This window comes from Apodemus sylvaticus, chromosome 16, assembly GCF_947179515.1.
Source record: "Apodemus sylvaticus chromosome 16, mApoSyl1.1, whole genome shotgun sequence".
In the NCBI taxonomy this organism is placed as follows: Eukaryota; Metazoa; Chordata; class Mammalia; order Rodentia; family Muridae; genus Apodemus; species Apodemus sylvaticus.
Window position 1 is genome coordinate 34,120,980 of NC_067487.1, and position 13,523 is coordinate 34,134,502.

Sequence of the window (13,523 nt, forward strand, 5' to 3'; positions counted from 1 at the left end):
ACTTAAGAAGTTTCTCTTCTTGGACCTGGGTTTATACCCTTTTGAATAAAGTGATCAAGGATCACTATGAGGCCTAAACAACCCTGAAAAAGTCACGAAAATCACCAGATGCATGGGAAACTGAGGCACCATGAATTCTGCAACAGTCCTGGGCTGCTAAATAGGAGGATCCTCAGGAAAGGAACAAGTATCATCACACAGTGTCTTCTCCTCAGCCACAATCTCTTAAGAACATTGGTTTTTAAGTGCAGGACTGTAGCACAGAAAGATAAATTAAGAAAAGAATAAATAGAAGTTGTAAAGTAAAAGCTGAGAGGTCAGCGTGTTCCAGAGCTGGAAGAACCATAGTAATGAGATCGGGGCAGAAACGTCAGGGATACAGAAATTCTCTGCAGAGTGAACCACTCCTTCCATTGCCATTTGCATTGTCTGAACACAGCACAGATAGAAGCCACCACACCTGGGGTGCCCTGCTCCTACTCCCATGAGCCTGAGAAGAAGGAGTGCCCAGTGAGGCAGCCGTTCTAGTGGATGCTCATGAACAAGAGTTCTTTCGGGAGAACAATGATGGGCCAGAGGAACACAGAGTTTGCAGTGTAAAGTCTTAAGCAAATGGATACATATATACATATATACATACATATATACATATATACACATATACATGCATATGTTAGATAAGTATTTTTGTGGGATTTCTGAGTGTGAAAGCTTATGAGTCTTGTGGCTTTTCTTAGGCTCTTACCTTTTGGTTGTTTTTCTTATCTAATTCTGATGTGATAGTTTTGATTTTATCTTATTATATTTTATTATTGTCCCTTAGAAAACTGTTTGTGGTCTAATGAGACCACAGAAAAGTAGTGGATCTAGTAAGGAGGTACTTGGAGTTGTGAAGGGAGGGAAAACAGTAATCAGAATATATTATGTGAGAAAATTTTACTTTCAATAAAAGGGGTGGGGGAAAGAAAGATTTCAGGTAAGTTTAATAGGAAAGGACCAAAGAATAACACATTCATGTACAAGGAAGTTTGAAGTGGAAGATTCTGGTTTCACTAAAAACTCAGTTGTGTCAGATGATGTTTTTCTTGAAGTAGTCTTGTAAGAGTATGTTTTGCTAAAGCAGACACATTAGAGGATGTTTTGCTGAAGCAGACATGTGAGAGGGCATATGATGCTTTGAAGAAACAGACACTTGAGAAGGCACATGATGTTTAGAAAGAATGTGAATATAACCCCACAGACATGAGAGGATGCTCTTGTGTTGGTTCGCCTTGCAATGCTTTGCTGGTTTACACAGATCTTCACTTGTCATAACTTCCTAGAAAGAAACCTGCCAAAGAACGTCTCATGCTGTTCTGGCTGCTTCCTGCCACCTCCTCAGACTCATGCTGATTCCTCATGGGTCAAGCTGCTGGTGCTTATTTGTGTTTGGTGTTGCCTATTTGGACCAGATTACCTCTACTGATTCATGTTTGGATGTGCCCCAAAGAACTACTTCTAAACAAGTTTACATTGTCTTATTAACCATCTTGCTTCCCTATCTTTGGTGGTGAGCAAGAAGGGAGGTTGAAGCATTTAATAATCCTTATGAAAGTAGGTTTCATAAAATCTAAGCCTACAGGTGTTACCTCTATTAGTGAATTTACACAAGAAGATCACAAAGTACATTGAAGAAGGTGGCTCTTCTTTCCCTGAGTAGAGAAGTTGAAGTGACAGAACTGTCACTGATGACAAGTAACTTGTTGACAGGTAACTTGTAGATACTAAGGCCTAAGAGGCACAGCTCCCACTTTGTAGAGAATTAATTGAGCCTATCGTTTACCTAGCTATGAGTCATCTGCCCTGCACAATCCACACACACCCATCCTTGTATCCATCAACCCACATGTCCTTGCGTTAAGCTCACTCAAAGCATCATGCATCCATCATCTACCCACTTTTAAGTCTTGATTAGCAATGCATTGGTTCAAAGTATTGGAACAAATTACCTGCCATGACCTAATTCTTCTACAAGGAGACGATAACGATTATCAAATTTCTTCTGCTGATCTTCAGGTAGACTCCAATTTATAACCTTGTATGATGGTTTTTCCTTTCTAAAATCTAAGAAAACACAAAATGAATAAAATTTACATTTATCACAATATACCATACATTATTATGGTGATAGACAATTAATTTAATTAATGTCACATCTTTGTGGAAATTTGATTTTTGTTTTCCAGAGGGTTTGCTTTTCTTTTAATCTACTCAGTTCTATATTCTAATCATATTTCTTGAAACTTTACAATAATTAAAGAATTTTCATCCAGTCTACATAATGAAAGGTTCTAATAATAGTTTTCATTTACAGGCATAGCTACTATTTTTCACTTTACCATTGAGAAAACACAGAGGTAAACATTGTAAAATGATGTAATTCCTCAACTTCATTACCATAGTAAGAGTTTATTGTTAAGTGTAAGTGAGTTTGATAGCTGTTCTCTGTTTCATAGAAATATTAAAATGATAAGAGTCACCCCAAGATACTTTATACTGTTTGTGGCTATTGTGAAGGGGGTCATTTCCCTAATTTCTTTCTCAGCCTGCTTATCCTTTGAGTATAGGAAGGCCACTGATTTGCTTGTGTTGTATGACAAGAACTTCAAGACTCTGAAGAAGGAAATGGAAGAAGACCTCAAAAAATGGGAAAACCTCCCATGCTCATGGATCGGTAGAATCAATATAGTTAAAATGGCCATTTTGCCAAAAGCAATCTACAGATTCAATGCAATACCCATCAAAATCCCAACTCAATTCTTCACAGAGTTAGAAAGAGCATTTATCAAATTCATCTGGAACAACAAAAAACCCAAGATAGCTTAAACTATTCTCAGCAACAAAAGAAAATCTGGGGGAATCAGTATCCCTGACCTCAAGCAATACTACAGAGCAATAGTGTTAAAAACTGCATGGTATTGGTACATATTGACAGGCAGGAGGACCAATGGAACAGGATTGAAGATCCAGAAATGAACCCACACACCTATGGCCACTTGATCCTCGACAAAGAGGCTGAAAACATCCAATGGAAAAAAGATAGCCTTTTCAACAAATGGTGCTGATTCAACTGGAGGTCAGCATGCAGAAGAATGCGAATTGATCCATCCTTGTCTCCTTGTACTAAGCTCAAATCCAAATGGATCAAGGACCTCCACATAAAGCCAGACACTCTGAAGCTAATAGAAAAGAAACTGGGGAAGACCCTTGAGGACATCGGTACAGGGAGAAAGTTTCTGAACAGAACACCAATAGCGTATGCTCTAAGAGCAAGAATTGACAAATGAGACCTCATAAAATTACAGAGTTTCTGTAAGGCAAAGGACACCATCAAGAGGACAAATCAGCAACCAACAAATTGGGCAAAGATCTTCACCAATCCTACATCAGATAGAGGGCTAATATCCAATATATATAAAGAACTCAAGAACTTAGACTCCAGAAAACCAAACAACCCTATTAAAAAATGGGGTACAGAGTTAAACAAAGAATTCTCACCTGAAGAACTTCGGATAGCGGAGAAGCATCTTAAAAAATGCTCAACTTCATTAGTCATTAGGGAAATGCAAATCAAATCAACCCTGAGATTTCATCTTATACACCAGTCAGAATGGCTAAGATTAAAAATTCAGGAGACATCAGGTGTTGGAGAGGGTGTGGAGAAAGAGGAACACTCCTCCACTGCTGGTGGGGTTGCAAATTGGTACAACCATTCTGGAAATCAGTCTGACAGTTCCTCCGAAAACTGGGCACCTCACTTCCAGAAGATCCTGCTATACCACTCCTGGGCATATACCCAGAGGATTCCCCACCATGTAATAAGGATACATGCTCTACTATGTTCATAGCAGCCCTATTTATAATTGCCAGATGCTGGAAAGAACCCAGGTATCCCTCAACAGAAGAGTGGATGCAAAAAATGTGGTATATCTACACAATGGAGTACTATTCAGCCATTAGAAACAATGAATTCATGAAATTCTTAGGCAAATGGATGGAGCTAGAGAACATCATACTAAGTGAGGTAACCCAGACTCAAAAGGTGAATCATGGTATGCACTCACTAATAAGTGGATATTAACCTGGAAAACTGGAATACCCAAAACATAATCCACACATCAAATGAGGTACAAGAAGAAAGGAGGAGTGGCCCCTGGTTCTGGAAAGACTCAGTGAAGCAGTATTCGGCAAAACCAGAACGGGGAAGTGGGAAGGGGTGGGTGGGAGGACAGGGGAAGAGAAGGGGGCTTACGGGACTTTCGGGGAGTGGGGGGCTAGAAAAGGGGAAATCATTTGAAATGTAAATAAATTATATCGAATAAAAAAAAGAAATATTAAAATGAAATATATGAAGAAATTTTTTGCTTGTTTGCCTTTTAATTGCTAAACATTTCATGTTTGTTGTTCATTTGATTACTTTTTGTTTGTTTTGTAGTAGAGTCATGTTGAGTAGCCCATAGGCTTTCAACTCACAAACCTACTTTTTTTTTTTTTTTTTTTTTGGTGGTGGCTCATTCCTTTAATCCCAGCACTTGGGAGGCAAAGGCTGACAGATTTCTGAATTTGAGGCCAGCCTGGTCTACAGAGTGAGTTCCAGGACACCCAGAGCTACACAGAGAACCCATGTGTTAAAAAATAAAACAAAAATAAAATAAAAAAGAAGAACATGACAAACCTACTTCTTGAAGCTTCCAAGCACTTGGGTTACAAGCATGTGGAAACACAACAGGTTTTACTGTTTTTTGTTTGTTTGTGTGTTTGTTTGTTGTAGTAAATAAAAAGGTTCTACCTTCAGAGAAAATGCTAAATGAAAAAGGGAAAAAAGCAAGGAAAGAAGGAAGGAAGTGAAGGAATGAGAGAGAGATAGAAAGAGAGAGAGGGAGGGAGAGGGAGGGACGGAGGGAAGGAAGGAAGGAAAGAAAGAAAGAAAGAAAGAAAGAAAGAAAGAAAGAAAGAAAGAAAGAAAGAAAGAAAGAAAGAAAGAAAGAAAGAAAGAAAGAGAGGAAAAGTCTGCCATGCCCCCAAATCGCCAGTCCTGTTCTTCCCCCTTATTAGTAATGCACAATTAATAGTCTAAATCTGCTCTGACATTTCACTTGTGACAATTTCAAGCTATATCTTTCATCTTACAGAAAAAAAACTCTCAATCCATCCACTCTTGCTATTGATGAGAAGTTCAAATCAAGATAAGTAGGCCAAAGCCAGAACCCTCAAGTGATCCTCACAATCAAGATTCAATAATTTGTATTTGAAGACAGATTACAGAGTTGGGAACTTCCTTTCATTGTTCCTGGCTCATGTGACACAGTCCAACCCTAACTTGGTGTCTCAGACTCAGTAATGATTGTAGATTCCAGTACCAATTGGGGCTGACTCTACTCAGTGAAAGACCACTAATCAGCACACCTGCCAGGGAGTGCTAATAATAAAGTGTTAGGATGGATCCCCTACACAGCACAATATACAGGTGAATAAATCCAACTGGATGCTTATGCCCACACAACATAGAAATCACTCACACAGAATTCTGGAAAATGTCCTTTCTATCCCTATTGATTACATATCTACAGATGTTTTAAATGCTACTACACTGTTGAACGGAAAAGACCTCTCAAAATTTCCATGAGTGTAGCCATCCCTTGTGATGATGTTGGCTGGGTCTCTCTGGGTAACGTTTTAAACACAAGAAACTTAGAAAAACACACACCATTACCAAGGAGAATAAAGCAACAACTAAAATCGAAAGATTAGGAGAAAGGTGATGGTCAGCTAAACAAAGCTAAAAATTATACAGAAAAGATAAAAATCTACTAGTTTAGAAGCTAATTGTATTTTTATTTTTTATTTTATTGGATATATTCTTTAATTATATTTCAAATGATTTCCCATATCCTGGTTCTCCCTCCCTGAAAGTCCCATAAGCCCTCTCCCCTTCCCCGGTTCCCCAATAACACCCCCCCCCCGACTTCCTTGTCCTAGTACTCCCCTATACTGCTGAATCAAACCTCTCCAGAACCAGGAGCCACTCCTTCCTTCTTCTTGGGCATCATTTGATAAATAAATTGTTTCATGCTTATTCCAAGTTTCTGAACTAATATCCACTTATCAGTGAGTGCATATCATGTGTGTTCTTTTGTGATTTGGTTACCTAACTTAGGATGATATTTTCCAGTTCCAACCATTTGCTTAAGAATTTCATGTATTCATTGCTTTTAATTGCTTAGTAATATTCCATAGTGTAAATATACCACATTTTCTGTATCCATTCTTCCATTGAGGGACATCTGGGTTCTTCCCAGAATCTGGCTATTATAAATAGTGCTGCTATGAACACAGTGAAGCATGTGTCCTTATTGCATGCTGGGGGATCCTCTGTGTATATGCCCAGAAGTGGTATGGGGGGGGGGTCTTCAGTAGTATCATGCCCCATTTTCTGAGGAACCGCCAGACTGATTTCCAGCATGGTTGTACTAGCTTACAACCCCACCAGTAGTGGAGGAATATTCCTCTTTCTCCACATGGCTGCAAGTACATTTATTCTTCTGAGTTTTTGATCTTAGCCATTCTGACTGGAGTGAGGTGAGATCACAGGGTTGTTTTGATTTGCATTTCCCTAATGACTAATGATGGTGAACATTTCTTAAGGTGCTTCTTAGCCATTCAAAATTCTTCAGGTGAAAATTCTTTGTTTAACTCTATACCCCATTTTTAATAGGGTTATTTGGCTCTCTGGGGTCTAACTTCTTGAGTTCTTTGTATATCTTGGATATTAGCCCTCTGTTGGATATAGGGTTGGTGAAGATCTTTGCCCAATTTGTTGGTTGCTGTTTTGTCCAGTTGACAGTGTCCTTTGCCTTACAGAAATTTTGTAATTTTATGCAGTCACATTTGTCAATTCTTGATCTTAAAGCATAAGGTATTAGTGTTCTCTACAGGAACTTTTCCCGTGTGCCCATGTACTCAAGGCTCTTCCCCAGTTTCTTTTCTATTAGTTTCACTGTGTCTGGTCTCTGTGGAGGTCCTTGATCTATTTGGACTTGAGCTTAGTATAAGGAGATAAGAATGGATGGATTTGCATACTTCTGCATGCTAGCCGCCAGTTGAACCAGCACCATTTGTTGAAAAGGCTATCTTTTTTCCACTGGACAGTTTTAGATCCTTTGTCAAAGACCAAGTGACCATATGTGTGTAGGTACATTTCTGGGTCTTCAATACTATTCGATTGATCTACCTTCCTGTCACTGTACCAATACCATGCAGTTTTTAACACTATTGCTTTGTAGTACTACTTGAGGTCTGGGATACTGATTTCCCCAGAAGTTCTTCTACTGTTGACAATAGTTTTAGCTATCCTGGGCTTTTTGTTATTCTAGATGAACTTGAGAATTGCTCTTTCTAACTCTATGAAGAATTGAGTTGGGGTTTTGATGGGGATTGCATTGAATCTGTAGATTGCTTTTGGCAAAATGGCCATTTTTACTATATTAATCATGCCAATCCATAAGCAGCATCAGCTAACACCAGAAATAACCAGATGGCAAAAAGCAAACATAGGAATGTTGCTAACAGAAATCAAGGTGATGTGGCACCATCCAAACCCATTTCTCCCACAACAGCCAGTCCTGGATACCCAACACACAAGGAAAGCAAGATTTGGATTTAAAATCAAAGGTCAGGTTTCTGATGAGTGCTTCAAGAAGCATATAAATAACTCCATGAAAGAAATACAGGAGAACACAAGTAAACAGGGAGAGTCCCTTGAAGAACTAAAGGACAACACAACAAAATAGGAGAAGGAATTGAACAAATCCATCCAGGATCTAAAAAAGGAGGTAGTAATAATAATGAAATTACAAAGGGAGACTACTTGGGACATAGAAAATCTTGGAATGAAATCAAGAGTTATGGATCCAAGAAACAACAACAGAATACAAGAGATAGAAGAGAGAATCTCAGATGCAGAAGATACCATAGAAAGCATTGACACAACAGTCAAAGAAAATGAAAAATGCAAACAACTCCTGACCAAAAAACATCCAGAAAATCAAGGACAAAATGAGAAGACCAAACCTAAGGATTATAGGTATAGAAGAGAGTGAAGATTCCCAACTTAAAGGGCCAGTAAATGTCTTCAACAAAATTATAGAAGAAAACTTCCCTAACCTAAAGAAAGAGATGCCCATGAACATACAAAAAGCCTACAGAACTCCAAATAGATTTGACCAGAAAAGAAATTCCTCCTGTTGTATAATAATTAAAACACCAAATGTACTAAACAAAGAAAGAATATTAAAATCAGTAAAGGAAAAAGAGCAAGTATAAAGGTAGACCTATCAGATTTCTCACCAGAGACTATGAAAGGTAGAAGAGCCTGGGCAGATGACAGACAGACCCTAAGAGAACACAAATGCCAACCCAGACTGCTATATCCAGCAAATCTCTCAATTACCATAGATGGAGAAACCAAGGTATTCCATGACAAAACAAATTTACACAGTACCTTTCAACAAATCTGGCCCTTCAAAGGATAATGAATGGAAAACGCCAACCAAAGGAGGGAAACTACACACTAGAAAAAGCAAGAAATTAATCTTCTTTCAACAAACCCAAAAGAAGATAACCACACAAACATAAAAATTACATCAAAAATAGCAGGAAGCATCAATCTCTATTCCTGAATATCTCTTAACATCAGTAGAATGAATTCTCCCAATAAAAAGACATAGACTCATAGACTAGATATGTAAACAAGACCCAACATTTTGCTGCATACAGGAAATGCATCTCAGTGTCAAAGACAAACACTACCTCAGACAGTTTTCCAAGCATATGGTCCCAGGAAGCAAGCTGGACTAGCCAATCTAATATCCACTAAAATAGACTTTCAACCAAAAGTCATCAAAAAAATGAAGGACACTTTATATATACTCATCAAAGAAAAAATCTGCCAGGAAGAACTCTCAATTCTAAACATCTATGCTCCAAATACAAGGGCACCCTCATTCATAAAAGAAACTTTACTAAAGCTTAAAGTACATATAGCATCCCACACAATAATTGTGGGTGACTTAAACACCCCACTCTCATCAATGGACAGATCAGGGCAACACAAACTAAACAGAGACACAGTGAAACTAACAGAAGTTTTGGTCCAAATGGATTTAATAGATATCTATAGAACATTTCATCCTTAATCAAAAAAAAATACCTTCTTTACAGCACCTCATGGTACCTTCACCAAAATTGACCATATAATTGGTTACAAAACAGAGCTCCACAGATATAAGAAGATCAAACTAATCCCGTGCCTCCTATCAGATCACTACGGTGTAAGAGCAGTCTGGAATAGCAACAAAAACAACAGAAAACCCACATATACATGGAAACTGAACAATGTTCTACTCAATGATACCTTGGTCAAGGAAGAAATAAGGGAAGAAATCAAAACCTTTTTAGAATTTAATGAAAATGAAGACACAATATGCCCAAATTTATGGGACACAAGGAAAGCAGTGCTAAGAGGAAAACTCATAGCTCTGAGTGTCTCCAAAAAGAAGCTGGAGAGAGCATACACTAGCAGCTTAACAGCACACCTGAAAGCTTTAGAACAGAAAGAAGTTAATATGCCCAAGAGGAGTAGAAGGCAGGAAATCGTCAAACTCAGGGCTGAAATCAACCACGTTGAAACAAAAAGAACTATACAAAGAATCAACTTAACCAGGAGCTTGTTCTTTGAGAAAAACAACAAGATAGATAAACCTTTAGCCAGACTAACCAGAGAGCACAGAGACAGTATCCAAATTAAGAAAATCAGAATTGAATAGTGAGAAATAACAACAGAAACTGAGGAAATTCAAAAAATTATCAGGTCCTACTACAAAAGCCTATACTCAACACAATTGGAAAATCTGGAGGAAATGGACAATTTCCTAGTCATATACCAACTACCAAAGTTTAATCAAGATCAGCTAGACAGACCATTTAAATGGTCCCATAACTCCTAAAGTTATAGAAGTGGTCATTGACAATCTCCCAACCAAAAAAAGCACAGGACCAGACGGTTTTAGTGCAGAATTCTATCAGACTTTCAAAGAAGACTTAACACCAATATTCTTCAAACTATTCTACTACAAAACTCATTCAATGAAGCCACAATTTCGCTGATACCAAAACCACACCAAGATACAACAAAGAAAGAGAACTTCGGGCCAATTTCCTTTATGAATATCAATGCAAAAATACTCAATAAAATTCTTGCCAACAGAATCCAAGATGATCTTGCCAACAGAATCAAAATGATCATTCACTATGATCAAATAGGCTTCACACCAGGGATGCAGGGATGGTTCAATATACAAATATTCATCAATGTAATCCACTACATAAACAAACTCAGAGGTAAAAACATATGGTCATTTAATTAGATGCTGAAAAAACATTTGAAAAAATTCAGCATCCTTTAATGTTAAAGGTCTTGGAAAGAACAGGAATTCAAGGCCCATACCTAAGCATATTAAAAGCAATATACATCAAACCAGTAGCCAACATCAAACTAAATGGAGAGAAACTTGGAGCAATCCCACTAAAATCAGGGACTAGACAAGGCTGCCCTCTCTCTCCTTATTTTTTCAATATAGTGCTTGCAGTTCTACCTAGAGCAATTAGACAACAAAAGGGGTTCAAAAGAATAAAATTGGAAAGTAAGAAGTCAAATTATTACTATTTGCAGATAATATGATAATATACATAAGCAACCCAAAAAACTCCACCAGAGAACTCCTACAACTGATAAACCACTTCAGCAAAGTGTCTGGATATAAAATTAAGTCAACCAAATCAATACCCTTCCTATACTCAAAGGATAAACAGACTGAGAAAGAAATTAGGGAAATTATTTCCCTACAATAATTTCACAATAGCCACAAACAATATAAAGTATCTTGGTGTGACTCTAACCAAACAAGTGAAAGAACTGTATGCAGGAACTTCAGGTCTTTGAAGAAAGAAATTAAAGAAAACCTCAGTAGATGGAAAAATAGTCCATGCTCTTGGATTGTCAGAATTAATATAGTAAAAATGGTTATCTTGCCAAAAGCAATCTACAGATTCAATGCAATCCCCATCAACCTCCCAACTCAATTCTTCATAGAGTTAGAAAGAGCAATTCTCAAATACTTTTGGAATAACAAAAAACCCAGGTTAGCTACAACTATTCTAAACAGTAAAAGAATTTCTTGGAGAATCAGTATCCCGACCTCAAGCAGTAATGCAGAGCAACAGTGTTAAAAAACTGAATGTTATTGGTACAGTAACAGGCACGTAGATCAATGGAAGAGAATTGAAGACCCAGAAATGAACCCACACAATTATGGTCACTGGATCTTTGACAAAGCAGCTACAACCATCCAGGGGGAAAAAAGATAGCATTTTCAAAAAATGGCGCTTCTTCAAATGGAGGTCAGCATGCCGAAGAATGCAAATCAATCCATTCTTATCTCCTTGTACTAACCTCAAGTCCAATTGGATCAAGGACCTCCATATAAAACCAGACACACTGAAACTAATAGAAAAGAAACTAGAGAAGGGCCTTGAGCACATGGGCACAGGGTAAAATTTCCTGAATACTACACCAATAGCTTATGCTCTAAAATCAAGAATTGACAAATGGGACCTCATAAAATTACAAATTTTTTGTAACGCAAAGGACACTGTCAATAGGACAAAATGGCAACCAACACATTGGGAAAAGATCTTTACGAACCCTACATCTGACAGAGAAGACACAAGAAGGTAGACTCCAGAGAGCCAAATAACCTTATTAAGAAATGGGTTACAGAGCTAAACAAAGAATTTTCACTTGAGGAACATCAGAATGGCTGAGAAATACCTAAAGAAACGTTCAATATCCTTATTCATCAGGAAAATGCAAATCAAAACAACCCTGAGATCTCACCTCATACCAGTCAGAATGGCTAAGATCAAAAACTCAGGAGAAAAAATGTACTTGCAGGGATGTGGTGAAAGAGGAATATTCCTCCACTACTGGTGGTGTTGTAAGCCTGTACAACCATGCTGGAAATCAGTCCGGCGGTTTTTTCAGAAAACTGCGCATGATAGTACAGGAGAACCCCACTATACCACTCCTGGGCATATAATATGCATGTAATAAGAACATATGCTCCACTATGTTCATAGCAGCTGTAAAGAACCCAGATGTCCCTCAATGCAGGAATGAATACAGAAAATGTAGTATATTCACACTATGGAATACTACTCAGCTATTAAAAACAATGAATTCATGAAATTCTTAGGCAAGTGGGTGGAACTAGAGAATGTTATCCTGAGTGAGGTGTCCCAATCACAAAGGAACACACATGGTATGCACTCACTGATAAGCAGATATTAGCTCAGAAGTTTGGAATACCCAAAAAGAAAAAAAAATTAGCAATGATGCTCAAGAAGAAAGTAGGAGAGGCTCTTGGTCCTGGAAAGACTCAGTGCAGCTATATAAGTGAACACTAGGGCAGGAAAACAGAAGGGGATGGTTGGGGAACAGGGGGAAGTAAGAGGGCTTATGGGACATTTGGGGAGTGGGGATCCAGGAAAGGGGATATCATTTGAAATGTAAATAAAGAATATATCAAATAAAAATGGAGATTAACAACCCAAGATTGTACAGAGTCACCAGAACAGCCTTTTATGAGCTATCACTGCATCACAACACAAAAGTTCCATGTGTGGTACAAAAGTCACAAGACTAAACAAAAGAAAGAGGCCAGGGAAGGGAAGCTTCATTCTTTCATGAACACCCACCCAACTGAGAACTAATTCACTCCTGAGAAGATAATGTAACTCCCTTCCAAGTGTTTACCTTCATGGGCCAGTCAGATTTTACTAGGCCTACTTCTTATAAATCAATAATTATTCAACTGCATTATGTCAAAAACTCTGATTCTAAGATATTAAGGTTTGGGATATATACTATAATCAGAGTCAACTTATATACAGAAGTAAGTAAAATACAGAAGTGTATAATTTGTGGCCAAGACTACATAGCCGAATCTATAAAATTCACACACACACACACACACACATACACACACACACACACCACAATTTAACTCTCAATAAGGCCAAATATAACCTTTGTCAAGCAGTTCTATATAAAAGCCATCATTTATTAAGCAATTTATTGTAATAATTTATTGTAAAGATACCTGCGGTATAATCATATTCATAAAGAAGTTTAGTCACATTGAGGCCACCTTCTTGAAGAATATGAGACACACGGCTCATCGCCATATAATGGCTTCCACCTAGAAACAATACATAAAGTTCATACTTTTGTGGTGATTAAGGGAAATGGTTCTGATTACCAGAGATAGCCGGCATAAAGAAATGCAAAACTAAGTGTCAAAGCACAGAATACCTCTGGATGCTTTGATAGAAACCAACTCTTCCATACCCTCAACTACATTGTAGGT

At 37.9% G+C, this 13,523-nt stretch overlaps 1 protein-coding gene across 1 annotated transcript in view; it reads right to left on the reverse strand.

Moving 5' to 3' along the window:
- Positions 1-13,523, reverse strand: part of LOC127666792 (UDP-glucuronosyltransferase 3A2-like) — a 40,640-nt gene that overhangs the window by 24,234 nt on the left and 2,883 nt on the right. The window contains exons 2-3 of the mRNA XM_052159760.1: positions 13,257-13,355; positions 1,989-2,103 (exon numbers count right to left, since the gene is read on the reverse strand). Coding sequence (XP_052015720.1) covers positions 1,989-2,103; positions 13,257-13,355 — 214 coding nt within the window. The remainder of the gene's footprint in view (positions 1-1,988; positions 2,104-13,256; positions 13,356-13,523) is intronic.